The sequence below is a fragment of the Sciurus carolinensis genome, chromosome 1 (genome assembly GCF_902686445.1).
Source record: "Sciurus carolinensis chromosome 1, mSciCar1.2, whole genome shotgun sequence".
Taxonomy (NCBI): domain Eukaryota; kingdom Metazoa; phylum Chordata; class Mammalia; order Rodentia; family Sciuridae; genus Sciurus; species Sciurus carolinensis.
The window spans coordinates 159,124,655-159,145,799 of record NC_062213.1 but is presented as its reverse complement, the minus strand read 5'-3'; the positions used below and the strand labels follow the sequence as shown (position 1 = coordinate 159,145,799).

The window sequence follows — 21,145 nt, the reverse complement described above, 5'->3', positions numbered from 1 at the left end:
CACAATGCAAAGTGAGAAACTTCCCCCACCGTGTTGGATAAATGATGTGCAGGTTCCATTGCCAAGAATGTGCGGTTGGAAATGCCTGTTTAGTTTTTAAAGATGCAGCTCTGCCATTTGCTGGGCTTAACATGAATGGAATGTTATGATAGGACATAGTAACAGTGGTGGTCGGACACGGGAATGGTGGGGAGACAAAAATATACCTGTGAAGCAAACTCAGTATTGAAAAAGAAGGAGTCAGACACAGAAAGCAAGGAGGAAGAGCTTGCCCTGCAGAGGGGACGGAAATAACTCTCAAGTGAGAATGAGCCTGAGGGAGGAGGTGGCAGAGAGGCCTCACATCAGAAGCTTGGGCTTTATTCTGTGTGCTGCGGAAGTGAAGTGACCAGAAACACAGTTTTTAAAGATCCATCTGGTCATTTGGAGGATGGAAAATATTTTTTTTCTTTGGCCTCCATAGATTCCAACTTCAGATTCCTGTAACAAAAGGCAGATTACTAAGAGAAAACTGAATTTTATTAGTATGTTTATTTCACATATAATGAGAGACCCCCCAGGAATGAGTCATTCTCAAAGAGGTGCCTTGGAGTTCCAGTTTTTATAGCCTCTTTACCAAAAAAGAGTAATTTTTTTTTGTACTGGGATTGAACCCAGGGTTGATATACTCTGAGCAACATCCCCAGTTCTTTTTATTTTTATTTATTTATTTAATTTTCTTTTTTGAGACAGGGTCTCACTAAGTTGCTGAGGCTGCCTCCTACCTTGGCCTTCCAATTCACTGAGAAAAAAAATTTTTTTCTTTAGAGAAGTGACAAAACAATAGCATAAGACTTTGACTCTCTAGGATTGGCAACTTAGAAGAAGGCAAATAACTAGAAAATAAAGGCTAATTAGTAAGGCTTCTTGCCATAAGATTCCTTTGGTGCCCTCTCCAGACCAGTAAGGGTCCAAAGTTATTTTCATGGTTAACCTTGTTCTCCCTGGTGATTGGGTGGAATGTCATTTTGCCTTTTATCTTCATAAATCAAGTCCTGCTCTTAGGTCCATAGAGAATAGGCAGGAAGTTCTCCCACATCTACTTTTTAATTATCTTCAGCTCAACATCCCTTCTTATTTTTTGTAGAGGTTTGGGGACATATATAGTCTCCTACAACTTCTAGGTAAGGATGGACTCTAGGAAGGTAAAAATGATACGCTAGGAGGCAGAAGCCCAGGTGAGACCTATTTATGGCTTGGACGAGGTATAGGTATTGGAAGCAAAGAAAGGTGGGCAGAATCCAGCTGTTTCAAAGTTTGAGTCAGACCTGATGGGTTAAATGTGGGAGCTGAGGGAAAATAGAGAATCACAGATTCTCTTTTCTGGTTAGATTATGAGGCCATTTACTACAGTCTACAAATGAACTGCTATCGCTCAATAAGAAGGTAGAAATTAAGAGGTTTGTTTTAGGAGTTTAAATTTGAGATGCCTTGTACAGATAGTACTAAGAAGATTCTATACATTAAAATGAAAAATATTGCTCTTTTACTTAAGTGTGTTGTCGCTTTAGAAATGTTGCATTATGCTCTATCAGAGTTTCTTTTTCTTCTGGTTTATAGATATTCAGACAATCTCCAATATCTTGGCATTAAAAGAGCACTAAAATATGAGTGTGTGTGTGTGTGTGTGTGTGTGTGAGAGAGAGAGAGAGAGAGAGAGAGAGAGAGAGAGAGTCATTAAGTACCAGTGCTTTTATTTTTATAGCACAGATGTCCCTAATGTACCATTTCTGAGTAAAAACTACACAAGTTCAAAATTTTAACCAAGAGTCATCTTGCCACAGTTTTGCCAGCACTGGAAATTTTTCATTCTAATGAAGACCCAGGATGGATAGGCAGGTAGCATGGTGGTAGAAAGGATAGGCCAGAGCCAGACTGCTTCAGCTCAGATCCTACCATACCGTACACAAACATGAGACTTTGGGTAGTCGCAGTAAGCTCCTCCACCCACATTTCCCTTCTCTACAGGAACATTGCCATAGTTTCTGCCTCATGAGTTTATTAAGATTAAAATTTATGGTACTCCTCTTATCTGTGAATACACTCCAAGACCCCCAATGGATGGCTAAAGCCACAATCACTGCTGAACTCTATATAAGGCATTATGATATTGTGAATTCACTCTGGTAACTGAGATGGCTGCTGTGTGTCTAACAGGCTGGTCGGGTAGACAGCTCAGGTATGCTGGACAAAGAGATGGCTCACATCCAGGGCAGAACAACAGCCCAAGATCTCATAGTGCTACTCGGAACAGTGCACAACTTAAAACTTACGAATTGTTTATTTTTAGAATTTTTCTTCTAATATTTTTAGACCACCATCGACTGTGGATAACTAAAGTCACAGAAAGCAAAACCACAGATAAGTGGGGAACTACTGCATGTTTTTGTATATATCTTGTGTCTGGCACATAGGCTTGGTGGCACACACCTGTAGGACCCCCCACCCCCAGTGTGGGGAAAGGGGCTGAGGCAGGTGCAGGAGTTCAGGGTCAGCCTGGGCCACACAGGGAGATCCCATCTTGAAAAAGAGAAGTTACTGCTTGTTAATTCTTCTCTTGTGTTTACAGAAAGTCATATCAATCTTTTGAGGGAGGGAAAACATTTTAGAATAATGCTTATATAGTATTATTGACATGAATGTTTCCATAGAAGTGAATTTGTCTTTTACTTTAAGTATTGTTTTCTGCATGCAAAATGAAAGTACCTTTATAATGACCAAGAGAACTTGGCTGTATTTAAATTATGGCGCTTCTGAGATACCTACTCTTTGGGCATAGAAATATAAACTGTTGGTGTCAGTGCTTAGTTTTAGGAGGACCATTTCTGGGGTTTCTCTTTGGTTTTCTTCTGTTAGGAATGACTTTGAATATCAGCTGCTTGTCTTCTTAGGCTGTTCCCAGCCAGATTTCTGCTGCCTTCCTGCTCAGAGCCCAGCACTTAAAGGGGGCGGTTGAAAGCAGTGTGTACTGTGTTGAGCACAATCTTAGATGCTTTCAGTACCTAGTTTTATGTCTCACTTGTATCCAGACTGGGAGACAGTGAGTCTTTTCACTCCACAGAAGAGACTGGGGTTAAAAAAGGTAAATATGTTCCCGTGTGTCCACGTACAGGTACGCAGCATAGCATCAGTTCTTCATCTTTGCCTGGGTGTATTGTCACCAAGCTTTCAGAAACCCGTCATAAAGACCCAAGGGGAGGCTGAGGCAGGAGGACCACAAGTTCCAGGCCAGCCCTAGCAACTTAGCAAGACCCTGTCCCAAAATAAAAAGAACTGGGATATAACTCAGTAGTGGGGACCCCTGAGTTACATCTATAGTACCACAAAAAAATTTAAATATATAATAATGAATAAAGGGAGCACTGCATATAAAGTATTTAGTATAGCTTCTGGCACAAAACAATTACTAAATGTAAACTATTTTATTTATCAAGTTATTGAAGTGTACTTAACTTTCACTATGTTGTATAATATTAGCTATTGTTTTTACTTTTAAACTGTACTAACCCCAGAAATGGTTCTAATCATTCTGTCACCTGTAAAAAATAAATTTTACTTATGCCTTAACCTAGCAGCATCATTAATCATCCAGAAGAATAACTTGTTCTCATTCAAAATAACATCATTGTGTTCTGAAAGTTTAGAAAACTTTTTATTTTTAAATAAACCATGCTGATAATATATGAAAAGTATAAATAATACCAGACTTAAGGGTTAGGAACCTTATTGTAATAGCTGAATCAAACCAGGTGGGTTGGTGCACCCCTGTAATTCCAGCTACTCAGGGGGCTGAGGTAGGAGCATCACAAGTTCAAGGCCAGCCTTGGCAGTTTAGCAAGGCCCTAAGCAACTTAGCGAGATCCTATCTCAAAATAAAAAAGGACTGGGGATGTGACTCCATGGTAAAGAACCCCTGGTTCAATTCCAAAAAAGAAAAAAAAAAAAAAAAAAAAAAACAGATATAATATCAAGAGTTAGTACATGGGACAACATGAAATTATAAAGCTTCTGCACAGCAAGAAAGCAATTAGAAATGTGAAGAGAGAAGAGAGAACATACAGAATGGGAGAAAAACTTTGCTAGGTACTCTTCTGACACAGGATTAATATCTAGATATATAAAGAACTCAAAAAACTATACCCAAAACTCAAATAACCCAACTAAATAAATGGGTAAATGAATTAAACAGACACGTCTCAAAAGAAGAAATACAAATGGTGAAGAAATATGTGAAAAAATGTTCAACATCATTAGCAATTAGGGAAATGCAAATCAAAACTACACTGAGATTTCATCTCATACCAGTCAGAATGGCAGTCATCAAGAATCCAGATAATAATAAATGCTGGAGAGGATGTGGAGAAAAAAGGAACACTGTTGGTGGGATTGTGAATTAGTACAACCACTATGGAAATCAGTATGGAGGTTCCTCAAAAGTCTAGGTGTGAAACTGTCACATGACTGAACTATACCACTCATGAGTGTTTATCCTGAAGAATTAAAGTCATCCTACTACAGTGATGATGCATATCCATATTTAGAGCAGCACAATTCATAGTAGCCTAACTATGGAACCAGTTGAAGTGTCCATCAACAGATGGATGATTAAAGAAAATGTGGTATATATACACAATGGAGTTTTATTCAGCCATAGGAAAATGAAATATATGTCATTTTCAGGAGAATGGATAGAACTAGAAACTACCATTTTGTTAAGCAAAATAAATCAAACTCAGGAGATAAGGGTAAGGATCATGTTTTCTCTCATATGTGGAAGCTAGAGAGGAAAAAAGAAAGGCAATTTAGGAGGGTAGGGATCTCATGAAAATCAAAGGGAGATCAGTAGAGGAAAGGGACCAAGGGATAGGAAATGGGGAGGTAGTGGGGAAGTGCTGGGGAGTGACAGTGGCCAAATTATATTGTTACATTATGTATTATATGCATGTATGAATATGTAACAACAAATCCCACCATTGAGTATAACTAAAATGCACCAATAATAAAATGCAGAAAAAATAAAAAGGCCTGGGGATTTAGTGGGTTCAATTTTCAAGAAAAAAGCAAGAAGTGAATCTTTGTGTAGGGTGCCATCCTGTACATTCCATTTTCAAAAACAAACCACAGTTGGGTCTTTATATAATAAATTCTTTTCTCTAAAAGGTTATACTATATTATGTTTCTGTTGCACCATTACAATTTGAATTATGTTCTCAAGAGGGCTCTTGAGTTCCCCTCTGGATTTGTGGCTATAATGCCACCAAATGATCAAAGCTACCCCTCCTGGGGGAAGTGCCTGAAGTGTATAGCCGTGCTCTGGTCTCCCACCACACCCTCCTCCCCTCCACTCTAGCCAGGTGGCCCCTCTCACCCTACCCTTTGCCCCTCAGCTGTTGCTAGAAGTGTTTAAACATAACTCACATCTGGCATATGACTGAACGCCCCCATTTTAATCATAACCAAACAACAAAATGTAACCATATCACTATTAAGTCGTACCAAATACTAATAATTCAGCATAACTGAAAAGCACTTTTATTATATACTAATCATATCTCATATTTATCCCTTAATGCGGCAGATATTTGTTGAATTTTTAGTATGAGTCAGGCAGTATTCTGGGCACACAAGGGTTTAACAGAGAAAAAAAATGGCTTCATGCAGTTGTGGCCTGGCAGGGTGAGAAACAAAGCTGCCAATGGAACAGGAAGCTTGCCAGCCGGTTCTCATTCTGGCTCTGCCACTCACCTGTTGGGCATATGACCTTGGAAAGGGCAGTTAACCTCCCAAAGTTTGTCTTTCTATGAAGCCAGGGCAATGACCTCCCCCGCATGTGTCCACGGGGATCAGTACTAAATAGAGGTAAAAGTATTTTATAATCCACACAGTTAAATGTCTTTATAAGGGATTATTAGCATTTCTACTGTTGGTGATTCTTAACAGCATAAGAAGTCGGGCAGGTCCCAGTCCTAATCTTTATCCCACTATTCACTAGCAGAGTGAGCTTTAGCCAGTTACGCTCTGTGTCAGTTTCTTCACATTTAAAGTGGGATTGATAAAAAATAATTAATTCCATGGATTTGTTGGAAGAATTAAATAATGTTTATGAATCCCTAACACTTTTTCCTGACACATGGTAAGAATTTATTTTGGTTGTGATTTTATTTTCACAACCTTGTAGCAGAATCCCCAGCCCCCAGAATCTTCCATTTTCAACTTTTGTATACAAACAGAATCTCTTCCCCTTTTAATTTAGTCAACTTTTTAAATTAAAAAATAAAAATTGTTTAAGTACTTACCAGATATAATGTTTTGAAATATGTATGCATTATGGATGGCTAAATCGAACTAATTAACATATGCATTACCTCACATATTTATCTTTTTTGTGTGTGTCATAACACTTAAAATCTCTTAGAGGAAAAAAAGTAAGTCTCAGAGAGCTTCAAGAATACAATACATTGTTTGCTTTTTCCCTTTTTTTTTTTTTTTTTTTGGTTCCAAGGGTAGACTCCAGAACTTTATACATGCTACACAAGTACTCATCCTGTGAGATATAGCCCAGCCCACAATACTTCCCACACCATTGTTACGATGCTATACAATAAGTCTCTTGAACTGTCCCTCCTGTCTAACTAAAATATGGCATTGTTTGACCAAATTACCTCAGTGCCAACCCCCAACCCTTGGTAACCACCATTCTACTGTCTCTTTCTATGAGTTCACCTTTTTTATATGCCATATTTAAATGAGATAACTTGATATTGACTTTCTGTGCCTGAATGTTTCCTTATCTCCTCCATGTTCATTCATGTATTCATGTTATAAATAGTAGGATTTCTTCCATATTCAGTAAAATGAAATTAAAGCCCTATCTCTCACCCTGTACAACACTCAATTCAAAATGGATCAAGGATTTAGGAATTAGACCTGAGACCCATCACCAAATAGAAGAAAAAGTAGGCCTGAATCTCCATCACATTGGCTTAGGACCAGACTTCCTTAACAAGACCCCCATAATGCAATAAGTAAAAGCAAGAATCAATAAAAGGGATAGATTCAAACTAAAAAGCTTTTTCTCAGCAAAGGAAACAATTAATAATGTGAAAATCGAGCTTACAGAATGGGAGAAAATTTTTTCCACACATACTTCAGACAGAGCACTAAACTCCAAAGTTTATAAAGAACTTTTAAAACTTTACACCAGAAATACAAAGAACCCAAATCAATAACTGGGCTAAGGAACTGGGCAGACACTTCACAGAAGATATACAGGTAACCAACAAATATATGAAAAAGTGCTCATCATCTCTAGTAATTAGAGAAATGAAAATTAAAACCATCCTAAGATTTCATGTAACTCCAATTAGAATGACTGTTATCAAGAACACAAGCAATAATAAGTGTTGACTTGGATGTGGGGAAAAAGGCACACTCGTACATTGCTGGTGGAGTTGCAAATTGGTGTAGCCACTCTGGAAAGCAGTGTACTACAGTGATGCAGCCACATCAATGTTCACAGTAACTCAATTCACAATAGATAGATTGTGGAACCAACCGAGATGTCCTTCAATTGATGAGTGGATAAAGAAACTGTGGTAAATATACACAGTCATAAAGAAGAATAAAATTGTGACATTTGCTGGTAAGTGGATGAAGTTGAAAATATCTTGCTAAGTGAAATAGGTCAAGCCCGAAAAATCCAAAGGCCAAATGTTTTCTCTGCTAAGTGGATGACGATACATTACAACGGGGGTGCTAAGGGGGGAGAGAAGAATGAAGGAACTTTGGATGGTGTAGAAGAAAGTGGGATGGGGGAAGGAAAAATAGAATGAGACAGACAGTATTACCCTATGTATATGTATGTTTGCATGAATGGTGTGAATCTATGTGTGCAACCATAGAAATGAAAAGTTGTACCCCATTTGTGTACAATGAATCAAAATGCAGTCCGTAAAAATAAAAAAACTTAAATAAAAAAAATAAATAGATAGTAGGATTTCCTTCTTTATAAGGCTGAATGGTATTCCATTATGTGTATAAGTACTACATTATCTTTATCCATTCATCCATTGATAGACAAGTATTTCGATTCCATACCTTGACTGTTGTGGGACTAAGATAGATAGATAGATAGATAGATAGATAGATAGAAAGAAAGAAAGTGGGACTATAGATAGGACTTCAACATACTGATTTCCATGCCTTTGGATGTATATCAAGTGGTATAACTGATGGATCCTGTGGTAGCTTTGTTGTATTCTTTGAGGATCCTCCTTACTATTTTCCATAATAACTGTACTAAATTTCATTACTACCAAAAATGTGCATGGCGTCCCTTTTCTCTCCATTCTTACCAACACATATCTTTCATCTTTTTGATGATAGCCATTCTGACAGGTGTGAGGTAATATCTCATGGTGGTTCTAATTTGCATTTCTCTGATGATTAGTGATATTAAATTTTTCATAAAGTCATTTGTATGTCTTCTCTTAAAAAATGTCCATTCAGACCCTATTATTTTGTAATCATATTATTAATTTCCTTGCTATTCAGTTATTTGGCTTCCTTATATATTTTGAATATTAACCCTTAACTCTTGTGTACTTTGCAAATATTTCTCCCATTCTCTAGATTGCCAGGGTCTCTTTCTTACACCTTTCACCTTACTTATCCTCTTGCCCAAAACTCTCTGATACCTCCTTCTTGCCTACCAGAGCAAACCATTACTTCAGGGTTAATGTTTTACTTACCTCCACAACTTACCAGCTTTCTTTTCTCACTAATGTATAATAAAGCACTAGCTGCATCTCATGCATCTATATATTTCCCACACACACCTTGGTCTCTGCAGCCCTTATATCTTTGGTCATTTTGTTTCTTTCACTTGGGTTGCCTTCCCACTTCCTCTTTATTAATTGACAGCCTGGTTCTTTGAAGGATTGTCTTTTGGAAGATTTCTTCAGGTTTCCAGTGACTCAACCTAATAAAATAATGTGCAGAAAGTATTGACCTTGGTGTCTAGACTATAAGAGGTGCTCAAGTGTGTTATCCTGTTACGGTGACTGGCTTCCTTCCACACCATTCCCTTCAGTAATCTTCACACCCTTTGTGGTTGTGTAATACTCATGACTCATTTAGCAAGTTAAAATTATCCCTTGTCTGTTGTGTGATGTCTTATGGGCCTCATGGAAAAAGAGGAACCCATTTCCAAATGGATTTCTCAGTTAGGGTTCTGCTTCTAATATTTACCTCATTATCACAATGTTTTCAGGATGTATGCTACAAGCACCACACTAGACTGAACTCTTCTGTAGATCTGGGCTTCTTGTCTTCATCACCACAGACTCACCAATGCCTAGCACATAGTACTGGTTTCATAAATATTTGTTGGATAGGTGAATGGCAAGAACAGTATTGCTGCTTCTCTATACTCTTACTGTACAGGCTTTTCTGAATCGTTGATGTTTCATTTCATAATTTCATTTCATAATTACTTTTTTATTTGTTCTAATTTGTTTACATGACAGTAGAATGCATTTATGCACTTTAATATATCATACATAAATGGGGTATAATTTCTCATTTTTCTGATTGTACATGTAGAGTCACATTGGTCATGCAGACATATATGTACATAAGGTGATAATATCAGATTCATTCTACCATCCCTCTTTTCCCATCTCCCCTCCCCTCCCTTAACTCCCTTCTACCTTACCTAAAGTAACTCTATTCTTCCCTAGTACTGCAGCCCTGCCACCCTTATTGTGAATTAGCAACTACATATCAGAGAAAACATTTGATCTTTGGTTTTTGGGGATTGGCTTATTTTGCTTAGCATGATATTCTCCAATTCCATTGATTTACCAGCAAATACCATAATTTCATTCTTCTTTAAGGCTGAGTAATATTCCCATTGAATATATGTACCACATTTTCTTTATCTGTTCATCTATTGAAGGGCACCTAGCCTGGTTTCATAGTTTAGCTAATGTGAATTGAGCTGCTATAAACATTGATGTGTCTGCATCACTGTAGTGTGCTGATTTTAACTCCTTTGGGTATAAATCAGAGGATAACTGGGTCAAATGATGGTTCCAGTCCAAGTTTTCTGAGAAATCTCCATACTGCTTTCCATAGTGGTTGCACCATTTTGCATTCCCACTAGCAACGTATGAGTGTACCTGTTTTTTCACATCCTTGCCAACATTTTTTTTGGGTGGTGGTGCTGGGGATTGAACCCAGGGCCTTGTGCATGCAAGGCAGGCACTCTACCAACTGAGCTATATCCCCAGCCCTGCCTGTATTCTTGATGATTGCCATTCTGATTGAAGTGAGATGAAATCTTAGAGTAGTTTTGACTTGCATTTCTGTAATTGCTAGCAGTGTTGAACATTTTTTCATATATTTGTTAATTAATTGTATTTCTTCTTCTTTAAGTGTCTGTTCAGTTCCTTAGCCCGTTTAATGATTGGGTTATTTGTTTTTTTGGTGTTAAGTTTTTGAGTTCTTTATATATCTTGGAGATTAGTGCTCTATCTGAGGTGGATGTGGTAAAGATTTTCTACCAGTCTGCAGGCTCTCTCTTCACATTATTGATTGTTTCTTTTGCTGAGAAGAGGCTTTTTAGTTTGAATTTATCCCATTTACTGATTCTTGATTTTACTTCTTGCACTTTAGGGGTCTTGTTAAGGAAGTCAGACCCTAGGCGTTATGGTGAAGATTTGGGCCTACTTTTTCTCCTTGTAGGTTCAGGTCTCTATTCTAGTACCTAAGTCTTTGATCCACTTTGAGTTCAATTTCATGCAGGGTGAGAGATAGAGGTTTAATTTCATTTTGGCTTTCCAGTTTTCCCAGCACCATTTGTTGAACAGGCTATCTTTTGTCCATTGTATGTTTTTGGCACCTTTGTCTAGTATGAGATAACTGTATTTTTATGATCTTGTCTCTGTGTCTTCTATACTGTACCATTGATCTATGTGTTGGTTTTGGTTCCAATACCATACTGTTTTTATTACTATAGTTCTGTGGTATAGTTTTAGGTCTGATATTGTGATGCCTCCTCCTTCACTCTTCTTGCCAAGGATTGCTTTCTCTATTCTGGGTCTCTTATTTTTCCAAATGATTGCTTTTTCTAGTTTTATGAAGAATGTCATTGGGATTTTAATAGGAATTGCATTAAATTTGTACAACACTTTTGGTAGTATAGCCATTTTGACAACATTAATTCTGCCTATCCAAGAGCTTGGGAGATCTTTCTATCTTCTAAGGTCTTCTTCAATTTCTTTCTTTAGTGTGTTGTAGTTTTCAGTGGAGGTCTTTCAACTCTTTTGTTAGATTGCTTCCAAAGTATTTGGGTTTTTTTTTTTTTTTTTTTTTTTTTTTTTTTTTTTTTTTTGAGACTAGTGAATATGGTAGTTTCCTAATTTCTCTTTCAGTAGATTCATCACTGATATACAGGAACATGTTTGATTTGTGGGTGTTGATTTTATATCCTGCTATTTTGCTGAATTCATTTATTAGTTCTAGAAGTTTTCTGGTGAAATTTTTTGGATCTTCTAAATATAGAATTCATGTCATCTGCAAGGAGTGATAGTTTGAGTTCTTCTTTACCTATTTGTATCCCTTTAATTTCTTTCCTTCTGCTGCTGTTTACCAAATATCTATGTTGTGTAGAATGTAGATTAATCACACAGTCTCCACCCTCAAAGAACTTTAGTCTTATAGGAAAAATACATGTATATTACTAAAATGCACTGTGCCCTAAGAAGTAAAATAAAGCTTTAGGAGCAAGTTCAGAGAAGATGAATAATCTTTCCTGGTGGGGGGACCAGCTATTCGTGGTGGAGAGATTGAACACTGAAATATGCATATATTTAGATGGAGTAGCACAACAAAATCACTGGAGCAAAGAAAAAACGTGGAATAGGGAGAACATGAGGGAGTGTGAAGGAAATAATAGAAGACGAAGTTCAAAAAATAGTCTGAGGTCAAACTGAGAGAGACTTGATTTTAAATCTTAGAGGTTTGAATTAACACATTAGGGGCTTGGAGCTCTGGAGGCGTTTTGAACACTGAAATGGTCTCATCAGGCTCCACTTCAGGCAGATGAGTGGAACAGCAACGGTAAAGGTGTCCTGAGGGAGAAACTCTGTTTAAAAGCCACTACAGTGGTCTCCTAAGAGATGCCAAGAGCTCAAGTAGAACTGGGGTTTAGTAAGGGGTATATACTCCATTCCTCCATCTGACGGCAGCCTGGCTCTTTTAAATACCTTCATGTGAGCGAGAACCTTCATTTTTCCTTTTTCCCAGAAGTTGTGCTCTTTTGAATCCTAAGTGAAGACAGAGCTGGCCTCATGAAGCATGGAGAGGTGGACTGCAGAGGGAATGCCATTAGCATGATTTCCATTTTGTTTTTAATTGTGCATTGCCTTTCTGGAATTTTGGGTAGCCTAATAACATGCTCATGATTGGAGTACAAGAAAGAAATTCAATTTGTCACATCTAGTAACATGGTTTTACAGAAAGAAATATTTGTGAATTTAGGCTGGCAATGAGAGTAATAAATCATGTGTTTTTTTTTTTTTTTTTTTTTTTTTGCAGTACTGGGGATCAAACTCAGGGCCTTGTGCTTGCGAGGCAAGCACTCTACCAGCTGAGCTATCTCCCCAGACCATCATGTGGTATTTTTGAAAACAGAATTAGATTTAGGAACTACAGGGATGAAAAAGTTTGAACCACCATAAGATTTATTTTTAAAGAACTTTTAATTGGCTGGGGAGATAGCTCAGTCGGTAGAGTGCTTGCCTCGCAAGCACAAGGCCCTGAGTTTGATCCCCAGTACCACAAAAAAAAAAAAAAAAAAAAAAAAAAAAGGGATGAAGAACTTTTAATTGTATCAGGGAGGTATAGTTGCCTTTAAAAAAAAAAGATTTGCTGTGCTTAGTAACATCTCATCAAAAGGAAAACAGTTGTGTATACCGATATGCTCTTTTGTCATGTTAAATGAGGGAACAGGGTAGCCACCAACACTGAACATTCATCTGCCCAGAAATGTTTTGCAATCCACAGTACCATCCTTAATGAATTTAACTGGTATTGAGGGTTGTCTCTAAAACTTCATTCCTGCTGCCGCGGCTCTCATGGCCCAGCTGTGGGAAACTGTAGATAAATAGTAGGTATGAAAAAAACACAGTAGCATAAAATAAAATAATGACCATCCCTGCTTTATTGGGGAGATTTTGGAAGGAGAGTAGAACGTCCCGAGGTGAGGGCAGCACTGGCCTCGGTGGGGACTGGCCCTCGTGGCTTAGTCTGTCTTTGAGTGAAGACCATTCAATGTCCAGTCACGAGCCCTGCCTCTCGCATGTATTCATCCTTGGAAGGCAATTCACCGTGCCGTCTGCTGACCGTGGTCTTCCTAGGGAAGGTCGTTCTCCTTGAGCAAGCTTGACTGAGCCAGCAGCTTTAGACAGGTGGCCTTGAAGAGCAGCAAGCAGGAGGGGGATGCCAGCCATCCGGATTAGCTGAGTCATCTTGGGTGCCAGTGGCCACCATCCGCCAGCCAGATGGTCCCCAAGCCCCTGGGATCCACTCGTACCTTCAGATTCATGCTGCTGACCTATTTCTTCTTCCTGTCTCTGACTGCTTGCTGTTTTCTAAGCTCTGGGCAAGTGGGGGTGTTGATGGCACCTCACTCCATGAGCCATTGAGTTTTCAGAGCGGAATCCACAGTGCAATCACTTCAGCTCTCCCAAAACGTAAATGGTTCAATGCTGTCCTCTCTCAATTCCACCTTCCTTTTTGCCCAAGTCTCCTCTCCATCTGGATTTGGACTTCACGGCCTCCTGAGTGGAGTCATGGCAAGCCAAAGGCAGAAGAGGACTTTTAACTGTGAAGTAGGAAAGAGACTTTGAAGAGAGCCAGACCTAGGAGAATATCAGAATGGACTAGACAAAGGAATGGGTAGGGCACAGCTGTTAGATTCGGGGGCTTTCGTTCTCATCAGAGAGATGAGAATCAATGTACTAGTTAGGATAAAAAGAGGTGACAGGTGACACAAGAGGGTCCGGTAAGATGTTAGGTGACCTCAGAGCAAGGAGAGATTTTTCTCCTAGCTGAGGGGAAGGAAGAGGTTTGTGGTATAAGTAGCATTGAGATCTGACTCCGTATGACAGACTGCTTCCCTTGAGCCTCTAGTTCCAAAGTGTAGCTTTGGATGTAGATGTAGTGGGTGTTCTTTTTGTTTTTATTCACATCTTAAAGGATGCATAGACCCTTTGGAATCTATGTTGCTTTTCCCACGTTTTCTTAAATTTCCCCAGGTGAAGCACCAACTAAATAGCTGTTTCCTCTCCCCTTTAGTGTTCTTGTTATAAAGTTCAAGAGAATCTCATCTTCTGTACTTATGGTGCTGATAAATGTAAAAATAAAGATTCCTGTAGTTTAAGGAACTCTTTCCTCTCACCAAGGAAGAAGAAGAGAGATTTAGATGAATGATATCAATTGATGACCATTCTATTGAAAATCCGCTTGCTTCCTGTGGGTTTGTTCTGCATCTACCTAATGTGCTGTGTTTGGATATCACAGCCTCACCACGGCCTCTTCAGGGGCCACATAATCCAAAGAACCAGATACACTAAGAAATTTGGATATTAATATTTTCCATAGATTAGGTCCTGATTCTTGAAGTGGTAATCCATTTGTTCAGAACTTTTTTAGTTTCTAAAATTTAACCTACTGGGACTGGGGAGATAGCTCAGTCGGTAGAGTGCTTGCCTTGCAAGCACAAGGACCTGGGTTCGATTCCCCAACACCCAAAAAAATAAAAAAATAAAAAATAAAATAAATAAAATTTAACCCACTGTCTGAAAATCTAAACATTTTCAAGATTTCTTAACTTGGGCAGCTTACATAATTGGGTAACTTCGTGATTACCCAAAATTCACTGATAGAAGAATGTTGTAGCTAATGAAATTTTCTGGTTAAGAAATGCTAAAATCTGAGCTGTGGCTGTAGCTCAGTGGTAGAGCTCTTGCCTAGCATGTGTGAGGTACTGGGTTTGATTCTCAGCACCACATAGAAATAAATAAATAAAAGACCATCGACGACAACTACAACTAAAAAATATTTTAAAAAAAGAAATGCTAAAACACCTTTTAAAAAAAATCCAGGGGCTGGGGAGATAGCTCAGTCGGTAGAGTGCTTGCCTTGCAAGCACAAGGCCCTGGGTTCGATCCCCAGCACCCAAAAAAAAAAAAAATCCATTGTCAAATGACATTTTTAAATTTTATTTATTTTATTTTTTGTGTGCCAAGGATGGAACAGGGTTTCACACCCACTGGGCAAGCACTCTACCAGTAAGCTACATCTTCAGCCCGACAGTAATTGTTTAAAAGACTGGATCTTGTCTTCTGTAAGATTGGTTGTCAGCAATACTGAAGGAAGAACGAGAGAGCTTATTTAGGCCTAGCACAGGTACCAAGAGTCTTGCCCTTGGTGGCAGTCTTGTTGAGCTTTGAGTCCTATGTCTGTCTTTGCTAGCTAGGTCCTTTAGCAAGTTTCTTAAAATGTATCATTTTCCTGATCCATGATTTGGGATCACGGTGGTATATAGTGTTTAGGAAGGCTACATGAGACAGTATATCAATAAAGAACCTGCCTCATGGGCTGGGGATATAGCTCAGTTGGTAGAGTGCTTGCCTTGCAAGCAAAAGACCCGGGGTTCAATCCCTAGCACCATAAAATAAATAAATAAAGAAAGAAACCTGCCTCAATAAAAAGCCAGAAACAGAAGTTAACTGCAGCTGGTGCTATTCCCATAGATATTTAACATATCAACTCAATAGCCTAAATAGGGTAGGAGTTTTTTTGGGGTTTTTTTGTTTTTTTTTTTTTTTTTTTTTTTTTGGTATAGGGGGAGGGAGGATAGTGTGTGTGGTATTAGAAATTGAACACAGAGCCTCATGCATACTAGGCAAGCACTCTACCACAGAACTACATCCCCAACCTTTTCTTAATTTTTTATTTTGAGACAAAGCCTCCCTAAGTTGCCTAGGCTGTCCTTGAACTTGAGAACCTTCTCTCTCAGCTTCCTAAGTAACTGGAATTATAGATCCCATGGTGTGCCACCATGCCCAGCAAAGTTAGTATTTTTAATCGACATTTTTATCTGTACTTTTTTTTTGGGGGGAGGAGGTACTGGAGATTGAATCTAGAAGTGTTTTACCACTGAGTCACATCCCCAACCCCTTTCATTTTTTTTTATTTGAGAGAGTCTCACTAGGGTCTTGTTAAGTTGCTGAGGCTGGCCTCTAACTTGCAGCCCTCCTGCCTCAGCCTCCTGAGTCACTGGGATTACAGGCATGTGCCACCACACCTGGTTTATCTGTACTTAAATACAAGTAGAGTCATGTGTCACTTAATGGCAGAGATATGTCCTAAGAAATGCATCATTGGGTGATTTTATCATTATGCAAATGTCTTGGGAGTATAAACGTAAACCTAGATGGTAGAGTCTACTACGTACCTGGGCTATACAGTATATGTGTGTATTTAGTGTAGCCTTTTGCTCCTAAGGTCATGATGAGCAAAATAACATGAAATTAAATCTAACATAAGATGATGGACTCATAATCAGGAAACGTAGTAAACATGAGATGTATAAGGAAATTGCTAGCATAACAGCCTATTGTTTAACAGTTAACTTTTTTATAAAGTCAGAAATTACAGTATAATAACAAATGATAGAATAATAGAAAGCATAGTACAGTAAATATATGAGTCGATAACAGTAGTTTATTACCATTGTCAATATTGCATCTTGTGCATAGACTGTCTTGTGTACTAGACTTTCCTGCAGTGGACAGTGCAGCAGGTTTGCCAACACCAGCATCGTCACAGACATCAGTGCCCTGTGCCACCTCGCGATAGCTATGACATCACGAGGCAAGAGGAATTTTTCAACTCCATTGTCATGGGACCACATCAAGTATGTGGCCCTTCATTGACTGACACATTGTCACATAGCCCATGACTATATTCGATTGAGAAAGCACCTTGCCCCAAGTCATAGAATTCCAAGTGGCAAAGTTGAAATGTGAACCTAGATGTGACCATATCCAGAGTCCATGCTTCTTTTTTTTTCTTAGATGATTTTTTTTTCTTTTAGTTATTTCTCATAACCCTCTTTTTATTTTTATTCTTTTTCCTTTATTTTACACTAGCAGATTCTGTGCTAATTCTGTGCAATGCTAATTCTTCTCTGATCAAACAGTATAAAAATAACTAACATAAAAATTCCCATTCCTGGAGATCAGTAGAGTAGAGGAAAGAAGCCAGGGAGAGGGAGCAGGGGAAGGAAAGGGGGAAGTACTGGGGAATGATATTGGCCAAATTATATTGTTGTGTCATGTGCCTGTACAAACAGGTAACATGGATTCCACAACCATGGGAACAACCATGTTTTAAAAAATTTTTAAATAAAAAAATTCCCATTCCTTAATCCCACTTCCTATAAGTAAGCAATTTTTAAAATGTGTTTTATGTGCTTGTAGATAATTTCATTGCACATATATTATGCATGTTGTCTATGGAAAATATTGCCCTAATTTACATTCTCCCTATGCTGTGTAAAAGTTCCTGTTTCCTTACAATACTATCAGTACTGAATGTTCTTTTTCTGTTATGTTGTCCATTTGATAGCTGAAAGAATACTGTGCCTTTGCTTTAATTCACATTTCTTAAATTACAAATAGAACGACTGTCCCAAAACCAAACTATTCTCTCCACAATTATCACATCCAAATTTGTAGTAAGCCAGGATGGTGCGGTTGTTAATTAACTATAGCAATTAGTATGTCATAATTCAATTGAATGTGCCTAATGTGTGTTAGAATTTTAATGGAGCTTGTTTTATTTATACATCTAGTAATAATAAGTCCCATTAAAACATGTATATATTTAAAACATATGTGTTTTAAAAATACATTTTTTTAAATTTTTGCAGGGGAAAAAAAATCAAGGAAACAAGTAATATACTCACTGGTTCAACCAGTGCTCATCAGGTTTTCCTGTGCCAGACACAGTGCTAAGTACTTGATTTTAAAAATAAAACCAGATAGTGCAGGTTATGTAGCTCAGTGGTAGAGTGCTTGCCTAACATGTGTGAGACCTGGGTTCATTCCCAGCACTGCAAAAACAAAATAAACAAGATGAACACATTCTCACGGAGTTTTAGTCTTGTTCATAAAATAAACAACTGCCTCACTGAGAAAGCTTTGGCTGAAAGTAACAGAATAACTCAAACTGGCTAAAACAATAAGGAAATGTATTAGTTCTCATTCTAGAAGGTGGCTGAGGATAGGACTGTGCTCCAAGTTTGCCCAATCCCATGGCCCTTAGAGGGCCAGTTCCTTCCATCTCTGTCTTCACTCTGTCCCCCACTATTTCAGCTTCTTCCTAAGGCTGGTTCCCCCATCCTCATGTGATGGCTGCCTGTGGCAATTTGGGCTCCATGTTTTCTTTCTGAGAGGTATTCGGCATCTTACAGCTCTATTAAGATTAAGGAAGAACTTTCCCCACAAGTGTCCAGCAAACACTCTCTCTCTGTCTCATTAACCAGAACTGAGAGAGAGAAAAAAATCCATGCCTGAGGTACCCATTCCTGACAAAATTGTTGGGAAAAAGAATGAGATTGACCTTAGGCAGTCAAGCCTTTGCCTAGAACAGAGATAGGGCCCAGCTTTCCCTAAGGCGTATCTGTAAACCACAGGGATAAATACCCACCAAAAATAAATAAAATTAAGTGACAAAAACACCAAATGACCTTCTGCTAGAAAGACCACAGGAATGACTTCTGCAGGAGAAAAATGAAAATAAACTCAGCAACTGCGAATGAGTGTACAGCTGGGGGTCATTCACGTGAAGAACGACTTCTCTGCCATTTTCTTTTTAATGTCCCACAGGATCAGAGTGGCACAGAACCTGTTAGCAGTGAGGAAGATGGCAGCCTGGAAGTTGGTGTTCAACAATGGCCCGAAAGTGAAAGCCCCAACCTGGTGAGAACCCTGGGTGTTTTTCATTTGATGTTCTTTTGGGGGATTGTTTTATTTTAATTTTGTACCACCTTGGAAAGGACCATCTATTGTATTTGCTTCCCTTGGAATTTTGATCTCTGAGACAGGAGAAGCTTTCCACACAGCAGATAACCCTTTCACACTGAATAGCACCATCTCCTGCCTTCTTCACACTTGAGTTGTGCTGTCTGGGACTGAAAAAGCCATTGCCCCTTTAAGTCTGTTTTAGTGTTGACTTTTACAGGGCTAGGAGTGTCCTGGAGACACAGGAAGAGATATTAAGTGTTTTCCATTGATTCATAGTAAAAGATACATAATCACCAGGGGCTGGGGCCTCAGAGGTGATTTTAGAGAACTCTCCTCCCTTATGTAACCTAATGCTTGATATTTTATTTGGTAGTTGTTGAATGCTTGCTATGTACCAGGTACTGTTTTGCAGCTAAGAACTTCCAGAGTTGGACTATAAGTTCTACAAAGAAATGTGAGGCTTTTTTCTCTGTGATTCGAAATCCAAATCTCAAGTGGCACACACCCGTAATCCCAGCAACTCAGGAGGCTGAGGCAGGAGAATTGCAAGTTCAAAGCCAGCCGCAGCAACTTAGTGAGACCATGTCTCAAAATTAGAAATAAAAATAAAAAGGACTTTGGGTGTGGCTGAGTGGCAAAGGACCCTGGGTTCAATTTGCAGTACCCAAAAAATAAAAAATAAAAAATAAAAACAAAACTCAAAGAATTCATCACTTAGAATCACTTAGTCACTCTTATTTTAAGACAGCCTGGAGTTTTATTTTGCTTCAGGGAGTTTGAGAAATCATCTATTTATCTTCTTTTACCATTTAGAAAATATATTTTGAAGCTGAGCATGGTACCATGTTCCTATAGTCCCAGCTACACAGGAGGCTGAGGCAAGGCAGTCATTTGCAACCAGCCTGTGCAACATGGTGAGAAGAACAAACAAACAAAAAAGAAAAAAAAGAAAACTAACGATGGATTGATTACTGGCCAAAATTCTGTATCCTAGAACTGATTCTTTCAGGTGAAAAGGAAAGAACTCATCAGCAAGAGTGTAAATGGGCCACATCTGAACAAAGCTACCTGGGACCTAGGACCCCCAGCGTTAAGAATAGGACCATTGTCCATGGAAAAGGCATCCACAGGTTAAACCATTCCTTTTCCAACAAAGGCCACTCATTAGCCCTAAAAGAGGAGTGTGTGACATCAACAAATTTCATACTGTAAGCTCTTCACTTAAAAACATGTTAACCTGTTCTTTGGGTACCGTATCTCCAGATAGCTTAGGGAAAAGTCTTTTAAAGCAGCATGATTTTCTAAGTAGGGGCTCCTGATTTCATCTCATAGGAAATGGTAAAAAGTAGAGCACTTCCTTGCTGGTTGGAAGACTATGGTGTCCCAGTGACATTCTCAGGTAGCCTGCAAACAAAATCATCCTCCATCTACTCCCTTCCTATGCAAGCAACTCCAGTGATGGGCTCAAGCATCCGGCAGCTGATAAGCCTGAAAGACTGGAAGCTTTAGATGTCATTTCATCTAACAGATGAAACAGACTTCCCCAACCCATTTACTATTTCTCTTTATTCCTATTGTTTCTTTTCCTTCCCCCACCTTTATTTTTGGAAGCCTCAAATTTCTTCGTTACCATTTCCAAAGGAATTTTGCATGATTTAGTTGAGAAGAGGAAAGATAGCTTGGAAATGAACAGCTCTGATAATGTAAATATGAGTGGCCTAGCATAAAGTATTAATTAAGAATATGGTGTTGGGCTCATTACTTGACCTCACTAAGCCTCAGTTTCTTCATCTGACAGGGATCAGGATGTTGTGAGGGAAAAAATGAACTATTCAGAATAAATCCACAAAATATAAGACAAAGTGTCAGAACTTAATTTATTCCTTCAACAAATATTTGCTGAATACCACTGTGTTCCAAAGACTAGGAAAATGTTCAAAAAATGCCTCCCTCATAGACTCATTCCAGGGTGGGGAGTGGAAGGGAGATGGGTAATCCATAAATTG

At 38.6% G+C, this 21,145-nt stretch overlaps 1 protein-coding gene across 1 annotated transcript in view; it reads left to right on the top strand.

Annotated features, from left to right (window-relative positions):
- The window catches only part of Patj (PATJ crumbs cell polarity complex component), a 357,561-nt gene that overhangs the window by 246,496 nt on the left and 89,920 nt on the right, over positions 1 to 21,145 (top strand). Inside the window, 1 exon segment of the mRNA XM_047564312.1 lies at positions 19,002 to 19,094. Coding sequence (XP_047420268.1) covers positions 19,002 to 19,094 — 93 coding nt within the window.